Source organism: Mytilus edulis, chromosome 9 (genome assembly GCF_963676685.1).
Source record: "Mytilus edulis chromosome 9, xbMytEdul2.2, whole genome shotgun sequence".
NCBI lineage: Eukaryota > Metazoa > Mollusca > Bivalvia > Mytilida > Mytilidae > Mytilus > Mytilus edulis.
The window spans coordinates 74,843,861-74,859,599 of NC_092352.1; the positions used below are offsets into that span (position 1 = coordinate 74,843,861).

At 31.1% G+C, this 15,739-nt stretch overlaps 2 protein-coding genes across 2 annotated transcripts in view; one reads left to right on the forward strand and one right to left on the reverse strand.

Moving 5' to 3' along the window:
• The window catches only part of LOC139489022 (uncharacterized), a 270,345-nt gene that overhangs the window by 191,940 nt on the left and 62,666 nt on the right, over window positions 1-15,739 (reverse strand). The gene's annotated exons all lie outside the window — the stretch shown is intronic.
• On the forward strand, window positions 6,921-11,900 carry LOC139490433 (cell adhesion molecule 2-like). Its single transcript, XM_071277226.1, has 4 exons — window positions 6,921-7,300; window positions 8,140-8,436; window positions 10,146-10,230; window positions 11,328-11,900. The coding sequence occupies exons 1-4, from the start codon at window positions 6,985-6,987 to the stop codon at window positions 11,581-11,583; spliced, it is 954 nt and encodes a 317-aa protein (XP_071133327.1). The 5' UTR covers window positions 6,921-6,984; the 3' UTR covers window positions 11,584-11,900.

The window sequence follows — 15,739 nt, forward strand, 5'->3', positions numbered from 1 at the left end:
CATTTAATGATGGGGTTCGTATTGCTTAGTCTTTAGTTTAACATGTTGTTAAGGGTACTGTTCTCAGTTTGTTTGTTTTGTGTTTATTCTATTTTAGCCATTTGGCTGTCAGTAAAAAAAATAATATGATTTTAATTGTTCCTTTGGCATTCTTGCCTTTTTTTAATATGTGCTCTGATGCATGATTTTTTTTTATTATTAATTGTTTTTGGCTTTAAACTAGCTGTCAGTAACTGTGAGTACTCTTAAATCGTACTTTCTTGTTAACTTGACCTGTTGACACTATTTGTAATGCTTGTTTGTTATTTCATGTTAATATGGATCTTGTCTATGTACCAGCTTTGATTATTTGGGATAATCATTAATTTTCACTTCTTTGTACTACATTTGTATGAACAGAAAGATTATTCTCCTTTAGTCTATACAGGGAAGTTTTCTATAGCTTGAATTGTACAGTTTTATTGTTCATATTCACCCCATATGTATCTAGAGTTAAATTAGGTATTTATATGACAGAACTTTCTTGTTATTCCTAATTATTTAAAAATTGTATATACACTGAAGTAGTATACCTAAAACGACAAAGTTATTTTTTATTAACCTGTATATATTATGAAAACCGTTTTTTGTTCAAAAATGATTATTTTCTGAAGGGTTGTTTAATATTTCGCAGTGGTGTTATGCCATGGTTTTGCTTGGACTTTTTTGTTTGCTTTTTGGCCTTGAATGTTTGTCTCTAATATTTCCATTAACTATGTATTTGCATTCAGGTATCGGAGATCAAATTTATTCGTTCATAGTGTGTTAAATTACGTTTTTTGATTGAGTTAAGCCTTTCAATTGATATTTTATCGTGTGTTTTTCTATGTTGTGATGTTATACTATTATTTCAGAAAAAGGGAGAAGGTTTGGTATCATTAAAACGTTTAATCCCGCTGCAAGTGTTTGCACTTGTCCTAAGTCAGGAATCGGATGTTCAGTAGTCGTCGTTTGTTAATGTAATTTATACGTGTTTCTCGTTTTTCTTTTATTATATTGATTAGACCGTTGGTTTTCCCGTTCGAATGGTTTTACACTAGTAATTTTGGGACCCTTTATAACTTGTTGTTCGGTGTGAGCCAAGGCTCCGTGTTGAAGGCCGTACATTGACCTATAATGGTTTACTTTTATCAATTGTTATTTGGATGGAGAGTTGTCTCATTGGCACTCACACCACATCTTCCTATATCTATTTACATTCGCTAAATTACATAAATAAACTTTCTTGTTATGATAAGTTGTACTTAAATATCCTTCTTTGTTTAGTAATTTTGTATGTTAATTATCTATATGAACGTCTAATCAGTCTAACTAGCAATATAAAAGGTAAGAAAATTATCCTTGGCACTGTGTGTTTTTTTTTCTTGACGATTATATACTAAAATCGACATAAGTACAAACTACAATAAAAAAAAAAGTTTTCCATTCCATGTCTTCATTTTTCGTTTTCTGTGTTTTCTTTGATAACTAGTCTTATACATGTAAGTAATCAATATCGCTTTGTTTTAGTTACAGTTTAACATTTCAGACATCCATTTCACTTTTATAGAGGATTTTAATTTTTCGCTGTACTAAGCAAGTCATCATATTTTTTTTCATTTGTAGATACACAAGCTTTGTTTGTTCAAGTGATTCAAAACATAACAGGAATATATGATAAGCGCAGAACAGTACTAGAATACTCAAGGCAAAATGTTATTTCGATCTCATCTGTTTCTTTTCTTGCTTTCAACAGAAACAGCACGAAATTTAGCGAAATAGCACTTTATATACCAAATTCCATTTCGTATTTAACTGACGACGTCATTACTAATGAGAATCCCTTAACAGATTTATCACATTGTGACCTACAGCGTATGGCTATTGAGACTGTATTTCATGTTGTCCGGTTATAATGTAAATTCATGAACCCTGATTGATTAGACAAATGAAACAATTAAATTAAGCGTGAAACTTTACCATGTTGCGTACTTGTAATGAAAGCTACCTGAATTTAAGAAATTGCTGAAATTTGAATAATTTCCTTGATATTTGCAGAATTATACAATGCAAAATGTTGCATCAGGGCTATTTTGTAAATTACAATTACATCATTAATATTTCTTTAATGCTTTCACTATTTAATTTGATGTGTATTTTTTCTTGGTAGGCGTTATAACATTGCCAGTTGAAATGAAAGGAAACATTACAGGACTAAATGGCGAGAATGGAACAGCGATAGAATGTTCATACACGCTAAAAAATTTAATTTCGATCATTTCCGTTTCTTTTCTTGCTTACAACAGAAGTAGTATATCGTTTAATCACATAGCATTGTATATTCCAAACCGTTTGTCATTTATAACCGATGATGGACAGTATTTGAAAGGAAGAGTGACACTGATGAATATAACACAATCGATGACGAAGGCTGTCATAACATTCAACAAGCCCACGTGCATAGATGATACACTTTATCAGTGTAAAGTAGATTACATTAATTTAGATGGTGCTAATACTCTTAATTCAAAAAACACAACACTTTCAGTTCAAGGTATGTTTAGCAATTGTGCATTGATGATACATTCTATAAATGTAAAGTGATTTACTTTGGTTTCAATGGTGTAATTAATATAATTTCAAATGATACAAACATGTCAGTACAAGGTACGTTCATTAGTGTATTCTGAACTAAAAGGTTAATCCTTGGTACCTTTAAAGTTATTATCAGCGTCAATGCTGCGCTGCCAAAAAAATAATTTGACGAATTCAAATGTCAAATATTTTTCTGTAATTTCCCATAAAAAACGTTTTAAAACATTGCTTATACATTAAAGAAGGACATTTTTCTGTTATTTTTGAGGAAAGCATCCTTTTTTTGGCCCTCTTCGCTCATTGGGTTGTTTAAACGTGTAGTATATTTTTCTTTGTTTGACAATTATCTACAAGTTGCAATTGCCACTGCATATTTACTGGAAATGTCTATGCTAATGCATAGAATACTCCAACGTAAATTCAAACAGAAGGACGTTAAAAATAAAACCGAAAATCTGAAGAAAAAAAATGTTGAGTAAAATTAAAATCTTAAATCACATTTGTTTAAGCCTCGTTCACACCTTACCGAATAGCTCAAACTGACGCCTAACGGTTAACTTTTTTTCACTCCGTTCATGTCCATTAGACGTCCTTTCTTATCCGTTAGACGTCCGTCCATATCCGTTGCATGTCTGTTAAGCGTACGTTTTATCTGTCGACGTCCGTTCTGTCCGGTTGAAAATTTTGAGCATGTTCAAAACTTTGAACGGACGTCCAACGGATAAAATATCCGTTGAACATCCGTTAGGTGTCCATTTTGTACGGTACTCGTCCGTTTCGTTTCCGTTTTGTATCCGTTACGTGTCCGTTATACGTCCGTTGGAGGTTTGGCAGATAAATTCAACAACGGATTTCTAACGGACGTCTAACGGATACAACGGATGTGAAACGGACTTCTACCGGACGTATAACGGATAAAACGGATGATGAACGGATCTGAAACGGATAAATGCCAATTGAAAATTTCGCGTCAGAAATGACAATTAGATTCCGTAAGATTCATGAATTCTTATTAATTAAAAAAAAAACAAAGTCACTTAGAAACCTCTGCAATTTTATAAGATTTATTAATAGCAAGATTCCTCCTTCTCAACAACCATAATTTATTTACCCTACTTATACTTATAGAAAGTATTTCTTTATACAACTTTAACTTTTATATTTGACTGTATAAGTATATATATTCTTTTATATGTTACAATGTATACGAATTTTATGCATTTTAAATGCATTTCTATTTCTATGTATATTTTTGTAACTTCTCTGTAATCTTTATACTTGCATGGTTTTATGAGAATAAACTATCTATCATTATTATTCATAATCGATCATAGAGTAAGGGCACGTCTTCGCAATCTTGAAGCTCTTATACAGGCAAGACACTGCCCATTGGCGGCTTTTTGAAGAATAAACCAAAACCAGTTACACAGAAACATTTTGAATATTTATGCGATTAACATGTATTATTATTGTCGCCTTTAATTTTTCCGTATATCTTGTTCATCCGTTTCATCCGGTACGCTTCCGTTAGGTGTCCGTTTTATGCGGTACTCGTCCGTTAGATGTACGTTCGACATCCGTTCTGTCCGTTACGTTTCCGTTTCTCGTACGTTGCATATCCGTTGTGTGTCCGTTATGCATTCGTTACGCGTCTGTTTTATTTGGTCAGTACATCAACGGACTCCAAACGGATAACAATTTTGTCAACGGACAACTTATATTTTCATCCGTTAGACGTTCGTTCGTGCTGCTATCCGGTAATGTATGACCGAGGCTATCATTATCCAAAAAGGCTTATTTGTTAACGCGACAAAAATTGGGATCCAGCAGCCTATTGCTCTGCAACGTGTAAAGAAACAGCAAAAATTGACAACAAATTAAAAGGCCAATCTTGTAAAACTTATTATTGCTTATATTGTCATAATAAGAACAATTATAGGTAATTGTACTTTTAGCCTCTGATTATATTGCCTTATAGATTTTTTGGATCGCAGTGCGATACTTTAAACTATTTGGAAATGACAACATGTTTTCTAATTTATCCAGATCAATTTATTTATGAAATGCGCGATGTCATTGTTATATAATTACAACCCGATGTTTAGCATTTCAGAAATTGTTTTTTCTGTTCGTGCATTGTAAAATTTGTTAATCTACCTCAAAGAATTCTTAGCTAACTTTGGTTATTGACGTCTTCAGTTGTTTTCCAAAAGTAATAAGCATCGTATCATCTTTATTTTAACTTGAACTTTGATGGTTAGTATCCCATTACCAATAATACCACCTATCTTTTGTTTTACCAAAAAAAGTGATTCGATTACTTCTAATAAAAGTCTTTAAACTTGATTTCTGCTACTAATGAATGTTTTTTTTTTTAATTTTATATATAAAAGTGATTATGTGGTATGATTGCAATAGGACAACTCTACACAAGACACCAAAAGACACAGAAATGAACAGATATAGGTCACCATACGACAATCAACTATGAGAAAATCCTATATCCCATACATGCCATAGTCAGATATAAAAAGCTCTGAAACCAAATTTAAATATGCATTTATCAGAACTAGAAGAATATCAATATTCAGATGTGTTACCTGAACGATATATAATGACATTTGACTAAATTAAGGTAGATAGGGTGTCTTCCTCCATTTTGGATTTTGAAATACTAGAAAACAAGGTCTTGATCTTTGATGAAATGTGCAAATTTTTATAGTAGTAGGTAATTTATGTGTAAGAATTTTCATTATGATATAGAAAATGCCATGTTTGATCATATTTATGATTGTATTTTACAAAAATAAGAATTCTTTTGTTTGATTAATTTTTTTCCAACTTTGTCAAATAAGGGGAGGCAACTCAAATGCAAGGGCAGATAATTCAGATAGTGTTACTTTTACAATAGAATGTGTTAGGAATTTACCCATTTTTACACGTAGCAAGAAAACGAGTCCGGTGACCCCATTTTTTCCTTTTCTTATCTGAAAGCATAATATTGGGGCTATCTTCTCATATTTTATCTCAAAATTCTATGGTGTGAGTTTTATGGCGGAAAAAGGGGTTTTCCATGCATAATCTATACAAAATCTTTACAACCTGTAGTGTGAAAATAAGTCTGGTGACCCATTCTTTTTATTAATGTTTTTAAACAAGCCGGATATGAACTACATTTTGGCAAATTATTAAAAGATTCTATGGATTATAATTTAGACACCCCTTCTACCTTAAATGATAATTAAACCAAAAAAGTACATCAAAACGTTCTCTATTTCTTTGGTCAAAATATATGTGTTTTGCTTGTTGTTTAACGACAATCGAACACATAAATCTGTTTTCAAATTATGTTTTATATATGTATCACCAAATTTGACTTCATCATCTGAATAGCCTTTTTTTTAACCAATGCTTCGAACATATGGAACATTTTCAATTGTGTATTGGACTAACACTTTCTTTATATTAACATCATGAATTTGAACGGTTTTTTTTTTCAATTTAGACTTGTTTATAATATTTTCGTTTGGGCTTGTATTATAAGATTTTAATGATCTGTTAATCCTTTTTTTGACTCGTCGAAATCCGGATCTGGTAATCAATTTTTTGCACCTCATGTTTGTGGTATACCATCTTTTCTGAAAGTTTATTGTTTTTTGTTCGGCAATAAATTAAAATAAAGATCCTTTTTGTTACATCTTGTGTTCAATTTATTTGACATTCTTTAATGACACTCAGCCGAGTTTAAGAACCTGTTAATCAAACGCGTGTTGTTAAAATAGACTTTTTCACTTTATTGGTCTTTTGGAACATGTTTTTTGTGTTGTATTTAGAACGAAATTTGATTAACATGCACACGTAAACAAATTGCAGTTTTTAGGCAATGCAACCATAGGTTTCAACGTTGATTTCGAATTAGACTTGTATATATATATATATATATATATATATATATATATATATATATATATATATATATATATATTGTAAACAACGTTCAAACCTATGATTGCGTCTAAATATCAGTCCAACAATGTTAGATGTGTATATTTGATTAAGCAATTATTTTGTTTCTTCTATGGCCGCGATTCGAACTCATGCTACTGGGATAACGTGGCACTAAATCGCATTGCACTATGCCCGACGCTCCAAACCACTCGTCCATCTAGGCTCTACAATGATAAAGCTTTCTGTTTCCTTTCATCGTCAGTTTTATGTAGTGTCGTAACACAGTCTTTGATACATAAGACATGAAGATTGAAATTTTACATATCCTTTTTCTTATTCTTGTTTAATTGCATATACTAGTAGTATATTATATGTTTTTGTATTTCTACAGTGCCACCTTCAGCACCTGAAGTTATTTTGTTAATGAATCTAGCAATGTCAACGACATCAATTATAACTGACGGTGATACTATAACATTTGTTTGTTCTGGGGATGTTGGAAAACCACCTGGGAAATTCCGTTTCCAACATTTTCGAAGTGATCATATGTTATACAAGAATTATTCATCCTCTTTTACATCAATATCGGAGATTTCGGATAAGTGTTCTTACTATCGTACAAGTAACATGACATTACAGATTACTTCTGAAGACAACAAAGCAGTTATACGATGTGTTGTTGAATCACCCATGTCAGAAATTAGCATGTTTGTTGATTCAGAGCCATTAGAAGTGTACTGTGAGTAAACCGTGTTTAATACATACATATTGTATAGAACTAATAAACGTGTTGATGAATTAAGTAATGTAAACGACAACATGGCCAATGACACAGCAATTTAACAACAAAAAATACAAAAATTAGGTCTTTTATTATGCAGAATATATTGCCTTATCTTGGTATTAACAAACAATATACGGACAACGTGGGATATATAAGTTCATACATACTCTAACAAAACCGAGGATTTATAAACAATATGTCAAAATATAAATCGACATATGTGATATATACAGGGTAAATGAATTCAATTTGGGGCGAGTGCAAACAAGTTCGAGTCCCGTATGGAATTAATTGTCACTTATTGATCGTTTTAGATCACAAGTACAGTCATAAACAAATTTGTTTTACCACAAATCTAATTGGGGGTATTTTTAGTTATACTAAAGTTTAAGTCAACAATATGAGTGAAATTCAAAGTTTTTAAAACATACATTTTGTCTTAGAGCTTGCAAAATTGTTATAATGTGTCTTAATTTGAAAACAAACCCATGTTTCGAATGGAAGCTTCTTCTACTTATTACTTTTACTTATTTAGTAACTAAATTAAACCCTGCTCACTGATCTTACATTAAAGTTACACAGTTAATAAGTGTAAGCTTATAATCAATGATATTCTAAGAAGTTAATAGGATTTAAGACAATATTATATACGAGCACTATTTTCAACTTTTTTTTATCATTGATATATCTTCAGAAAAGTTGGAAGGAGGTTTGAAAAAAGTATAATTATTCTATATTATTATTCAATTACTGAGGACAGATCATGTATGTATATTTATTTTTACATCACACAGATGCTGTGAAAATGCCAACAATAGTTAAACTTCCAACTAAAACAGACTATTTAGTAGGTATAGATACTAGCATAAGCTTGAAGTGTAACACCGATGGTAATCCTAAACCAAGTTATGTTTGGTATACAGACAACGCATTCGAGGCATTAAGTACCAGCGAAAATTTAACTATTACAGATGCCAGTACAACAAATCGATGTATATATACTTGTTTCGTCAGTAATGCATTAAATTGCGTCATTCACACAAAACGTGTTCAGATGCATGTCTGTAAAGGGGAAGGCAGTGAAAACACAGGTAAATAACAACAACATGTCTCAATTTCAAGTATAATAGATAATATTTCTGTGGCAAAGCATGGCGCATATAATCTTCTCAATCATTCTATTATCAAGAGTATAAACAAACATATAAAGGTTAATGCGGCAGTTTAATAAGTATAGTATAACACATGATACATCTCGTCGACACGAGACCAAATAGCATAGACGTTAACACCGGTAAATCACCGTACGGCATTCGACAATGAGCAAACGCCATACCACAAAGTCAGCGTTATACGGACCTCCATTGACCATCATTAATAGATAATTTTTTGAAATCTAACATTCTTAATTGCACCCTTGCTGTTGGTAAAAGAAATGATAAATCTTACATTCAATTTGTGAACTCGTTATACTTATTTGATTCTGTCTTGTTTTCAAACAGAAAAATAACAAAACAATAAAACGAAATCCGCGAAAAATTATAAAAGGAAAGTCTGTTTTCAAATGTCACACTTAAAGCTCAAACGCAGCAAACAAATGAATAAAAACTGTCATATTCCTGACTTGTATATTCTTATGTGGAAAATGGTGGATTGAATCTGGTTTTATAGCTAGCTAAACTTCTCACATGTATGACAGTCAGAAAAAAAATATTCATTATATTGACAAAGATGTGTGAACAAAACAAACAGACATTATAGATAAAAATGTAAAATAAAGGGGTACAGCAGTCACCATTGAGTTAAAACTAAGAATTGGTTCCCGTCGATGTAAAAATAATATACATTGGTGCAGTTTACTTTACATATATAATTTTGAATAAACTAGAAAAGAACAGTTTTGTTTATTTGCCTATTATACATCTTTTAGTAATATGAAAGAAGAAGAATATAGGAAGTGTGGGCCTGTCCGATAAATTTACTGATTAATCAAATACGTCAATGATGTTTTCATTTGGAGGATTTCCCAAAAAAAACTATGAAATCCATAAAGATTAATCCTGATACATCCTATCCATTTTGCCTTTTTTTTAATTGTACCAGGATTGTTTTAACGATTATTGCGGATTAAGATTGCGATATGTAACTAATGTATTCTCTTGAAGAGCTACTGTAAAACGTTTTATCTATTTACATGAGTCTTAAAATAAAATGCATTATTCTTGCGTCTCATAGGGTTCCAAAATTGTGATGAATTCAAAATCAAAAGATATCTGTTATAACGTCATAAACATTTCAAACTACACAAGAAAATTTCGTTCATGGATATTTGACATGAATTTCACGTGAATTTGACTGAAAAAAACATGATGTTCGTACACATTAAACTCGTGTAAATGACATTTTTCATGATTCAAATCAACTTGATTATGTAGATATTCTTTGAATAATTTAGATTATTCACGTGAGTTTTTCTTCGTTGTTCTCCTCTTATATTTAATGCGTTTCCCTCAGTTTTAGTTTGTAACACCGATTTTGTTTTTTGTTCATGGATTTATGTGTTTTGAACAGCGGTATACTACTGTTGCCTTTATTTACTTAAAAGGAGCTTTTAAGTAAATTTACGCATCAATAGTCGAACATGCAAAAGTATTGTAAAAATTCCTTGTATCGTGACCATTGTTTCATTAATAAATTGTTTACAATTCCTTCATTGACATTGAAAAATAAAGTAGATGAAGCAGCATCCGTAGGTTATCCATCAATATGATCAATGGTGTTATTTGTGTTTGTATTTAAGCCGTCATTGTGCTAGGTACAGTGTGTGGATCCATTATATTGGTTCTGTGTGTGGTATTATTTGGTGTTATACATAACAAAATCATGTAAGTAATAACTTAGATTCTGTATAAACATTTGATAAAGCTTTTAGTTTTGATCAGCGTTTAAAATTCCCATTCATAAATTTCTGATAAAATTCAGTGTAATAACTCGTTGTAACTTAACAATCAAGGATTATTTACACTTGTATTGATTCAATCCATAACATATGGAAATTTTATAGAAAATCCAAAGCCTTTCCTCTTATACTCTCATATTTTGAAAGTTGGTGCTTGAAAGATAGAAGACTATTGCATGCAGTGCCAGCAATGATCTACTTAAAACAAATTTACCATTTTAGATATTGGTTAAAACAAATATTAATATGGACAAATTCAAGTACACCTTCTATGGTGCGCTCCACTTTAGTGACACAGCACGAGTTTTATGAATTTAAAGGTTGATTAGGACTTTTTGTAAACATTATTTTTCTACCAGATAATAGAATAACAAGTGAATAATCTATGTTTAAATTTAAAACATTTGTCATTTATTTGTACGCGCATCTGGCGTACAAAATTGTTATCCTGGTAGCTATGCTGATTTTATTCATAAATATGAACGGAGGTTTTCCCCTCAAAGTTTTTGTTTGGCTACAGGATGCATTCTATTGTGTTTTTGTCCATCGATTTACGAGTTTTGAACAGCGGTATACTACTGTTGCCTTTACTTTATCTACAATGTTATTGATATGTGTATAATATTTTCTGGGGTAAAATTCTAAAAAGAATGTAGTATAAGCGTTATTCCTTCGTTCCGTATACTACAGAAATTATCTTCCTCGGTTAGATTGAAAGTACACAATTAGAAACATGAGTTTTTGCTAAGTTTGAAACTTCCAAAAGCAGCGTATCTCAAGTCTTAAAGTTTACCTGTTAATTCAAAAACGCTGATAAAAATGAAAGTTCAATAATTTGAGTTATGTTGCATTTCACACTGTTTTTGTTATTCAAAAATGTAAACAAGAATATGTAATATAATAATGTCCGAAATGTTTATAAAAGTGAAAAGGGTACGAATGTCAAAGTCAAATATTCTTTCTGTGAGTAAAATTGGTTAGTTTATATCATTTAAGTAACCTATACATTTTTATAACAATTAGGTCTCTTCGTATAAGGAACCTCAATGACAGATCATTAGATTATGTAAACACGATACAGCAACAAGATCTGTCGTTGTATGAATCAGTTGGCCATGCTTTAGAGGTACGTCACTATGATCAACCTTCAACAGGGGAACATCAATACACAAATACTAACTTAAGCGGTTCAGTTGACCATCCTTTAGATGTACATCACTATGAACAGCCATCAACCGGGGAACATCAGTACACAAATACCAACTTAAGCGGTAATTGAACAAAGACACCTTGTAATAACAGCTTGCATTTGTGTGAATTCTGTAAATATGTATATGAGTAACGGTTATAAATGTTTGACAAAGATATTATCAAATCGTGCATATTTTAGATTTTTGTTTTATTTAACTGAAATTGAAATGTTGAGACCTATATTCTTATTAGTGCTCTTAAAGGGTTTTGTAATGTAGCATGTTATATTGAAACTAGGTGTGTAGAATGTTGTATGCCGATGTATTTACACATAAAAGCACAATTTCTATTCTGTATACTTTTTATATTATGCCTATTATACACAGATACTAATAAAACAAATATAATACCTTCAATTTTCATCTTTTATCAGGGTTTGTTTTATTTCTTTTTTAAATGCACATTTTTATTCAAATTACAAAAAAAAATGAGTGTGATAATATTTCTGATTTTAAATCTTACAGGTAAATGCATCTTCATATCTAACAAGATAATCCTGTCTTTACTGAAGAAAGTAGGTTGAATTTAAGAAGAAGGTGTGAACTTATTCATTTATGCCTATTATCTTATAATCCAAGGATCTGCAACGTGTACATCAAAGTCAGCAACACCTTTGATCCATCTCCCCCTCCCACCTGAACCCCATATTTATATGAGACGTCAGCTTTTTTGAAAACCTGTACGTTTGAGTGTTATAGTTTTAAAAGTTTACTACATAAGTACATACTTGAAACAATTGACAACTTCATCTGCCCACTACTTCCGTGTCAAACACGTGTTATCAATAAATTTTTATTTAATGCATTTAAAATTGATGTCGAGGATATAGTGTAGTGTATTAAACTGGTTGACCTTCTCTGTGTCATCACTAATCGTCTTTTAATTCAAATCTAATAGATGTTTGTAATACCAAAGGTGAAATAAAAACTTGACGTTTTACCTTTGTATTAGATTTTTGTCACATTATTAACATTTATTTTAAAACCATATTTAGGGATATGTTTGAAAACCAGACTTATATTTTGAGTGACACATTATTTGACTGTTTAACAATGCACTGATACAAGTAACTTCAATTGTATCAACATGATCAATATACACACAATTAGTGTATCAAGACTTTTAATAGATTGACAAGACTTTAAATAGACTTGATTTATGAGTTTTGAAATCGGTATACTACTGTTGCCTTTATTTAGAATGTTGTCATGTTATTGTTTGTGGCTATATAGAGAGCAATGTTTAATCAGACAAGATACTAGAGATGCAGTTAATGCTATTAATATATGTGGTTCGAATATATATTCCCTTTATCATTATACCTACTCAATAACGGTAATCACCAGGTTGGCATGATTGGGAAAGCAAATATATAGTTTGAACATCTCTTAATACTGTCTATTTTGAACAGCTTATGCTGTGTTTGTTTAATTTCCTGAACCCCTTTCTGCCAGATTAATGTATATATAGATATGCTTACATATTTTATTTTTTTGTCCAATTTTATTGGTGCTGAATTAAAAACTGATCATTTATTTCCTGTATCGTGACTTCCTTCTATCTCAATTGAATTGTGATCATTCTGAAATTCTGGTGTGAGTTTTTGTAAATTTAAATTCTAATTTAAATTAATTTCCGTACTAAAAACCTATGTTATTGTTCATCAGCCGGAAGAGGATTGATGTCTATCATTTTTTTTTTATAATCATAACCTCGAAGTAAAATCACAATACGGAAAGTCCCTAATCAAACGGCAAAATAAAATGATAAAACACATCAAACGAATGGACAACAACTGTAATATTCCTAACTTGGTACATGCATTTTCAAATGTAGAAAATGGTAGATTGAACCTGATTTTATAGCAATAAATCCCTCACTTGTACAACAGTCGCCTCAATGTCCGTTTTTTTTACAACGAAGAGAGAACAAAACAGACATAATCGGTAAAATAGTTTTGTTACCCTGTTATGCCAATGTCTTAAGTTCAACAAACATGTTCAACCTCATCTAATTGTATATGCTTGATTTTCTTACATTTTGTGATTATGCAAAGGTTTGGGTGGTTTATAACACATTATGCGGTTTTGGTTTTTGCTAATTGTTTGAGCCGTGCGGAGACCAAAATAATACACTTTAATCATTGGAAATCTTAGCAAATACCTTTAAATCAATTATTTTATCTGATACTTGTAAGGGATATCGATAGTGGCGTATTTAATAGAGTTCATCAACAGTAAGTGGCCGGTGAGTTTGACTCAAATCTTAATTCAATTTGTCAGTTTTTTTGCAGAAGGTTGTGTGTTCTCTCCGTGTTAATACGTTTTACACTTTGTTCAGTCTAGTAAAATAAGATATAATGTTTATTTTTGAACATCCAGTTTAAACTTTAATGCATATATTCAGACCGATAACCTGTTAACACTATTTGAAAATGAAAACCTCTTTGTACTAGATTGATACGCTGGCTCAAATTTGTGACTTGATAATTCACCAGGAGGTCATGCCATCTTACCTGGGCACATTATTTGAACTATGAACAGAGCAGAAGCAGCAACTTCAAATTGGATAGGTAGTTAGTTTAAAAAATGTCGGAGATTTGACCGACAACTTTCGTTACTTGCAACGAGCACGTGCACGCTTCCATGGTATAATCGAGATGGTCAGATGTCTATGGCAAAATAAATGTCCAATTCGAAGAGGTTAATAGTTATCAAAGGTACCAGGATTATAAAACTTAAAGTACAAAGTGTTACTGAAAAAGGTACTGAAAGAAAATATTAAGGAAGCTGGCGTTATGTTTTGGATTTTTTGTCACATTTTCGGATTCCTCTGGTTTTATCCATTTGAATGCCTTGAAAAAATTTGCCCGGTGACCCTCATTTTTCTTTTTATAAATTTTTTACATTTATAATGATAAGCCATATGTAAAAGTCTTAAAAGTATATTTCTTTTATTATTTTCTAATAGTTTTTGCGAACTTAAACTTGTCAATGATAAAGCTATGAAAAGTCAAGAGAGAATATTTTCCTGCCACAATTTCAATGGCTAATATCTCGAAAACATGCACGGTGACCTTTAAACTTTTTTATTTTCACCAAAGTAGTATACGATTATTGTTTCTACATGTAAACATGTATTTTTTAAAGTAAACATATGTAAAGCCTATAAGGTTTTATGTTTCATAATTACCAATGAAGACTTGGTGCTTAAGCTAAAGCATTTCAAACATATATCTCAATATGACATTACTTTAATTTGAAAGGTTAGTTCCATTTTTGTTCAGTTTAACTTTATTTGGCCTTTTTAACTTTTTGGGATTCGAGCGTCACTGATGAGTCTTTTGTAGACGAAACGCGCGTCTGGCGTATACTAAATTTACTACTGGTATCTATGATGAGTTTATTTAATGAATATCGGTAAGGTATTTTCTTGTTAAATCACATTTATCTAAGTTTATTCAACACCTCGTCGATGTAATGACACTGATCTGATTTAAAAATTGATGTTGCTTACTTATTTGTTTTTAAATAATAATCGTTATTTTGAAATATAATTTGTTACTTTTGGACGAGATAAATGAACCTTGTATTTCATCGTTAAATCGTTGAATTAGAGTTATCTATCTTTATCTATTCATTCTTGTAATAACTTTGGTTATTTTCTTCTAAAATGTGCATTGCTTATGATATGAATATGAACCTTAAGTCAAAGGTACTTTTAGACGAGATAAAGGAACCTTGTATTTCATCGTTAAATCGGAAAATTAGAGTTATATATCTTTATCTATTTATTCATGTAATGACTCTGTTTTTCTTCTTCTAAAAATGTGAATTGCTTATGATATGAATATGAACCTTAATCATGTAGGCATTCAGTTGAATTTAAATAAAATAAATGGAGGGCCTTTATATAAAGTATGTGTTTTGTTAAAAGCCAACGATGATTTATAATTCCTTACGTCCACGTCATTTGGTGGATTAAGATCCTAATGCAAATCTTACTGCATCTTCTTATTTCATATCCGAACCATCACCCAAGATTAAGTTCAGTTCAAGGTTCAAATAGACTTTTTTTTAGAATTGTAAGCACCAAATTATGTATGGGACCGAAGGTACCGATTAAAAGTTAACGTTATACAAGCAGACAAAGAACCTCATGTGCTATAATTTTTCAAACACCTC

Coding starts and splice junctions, on each gene's coding strand:
- LOC139490433 (XM_071277226.1), top strand. CDS start 6,985: ATGAATCTAGCAATGTCAACGACATCAATTATAACTGACGGTGATACT. Junction 7,301..8,139: donor AGAGCCATTAGAAGTGTACT/GTGAGTAAACCG, acceptor TACATCACACAG/ATGCTGTGAAAATGCCAACA. Junction 10,231..11,327: donor GTTATACATAACAAAATCAT/GTAAGTAATAAC, acceptor TATAACAATTAG/GTCTCTTCGTATAAGGAACC.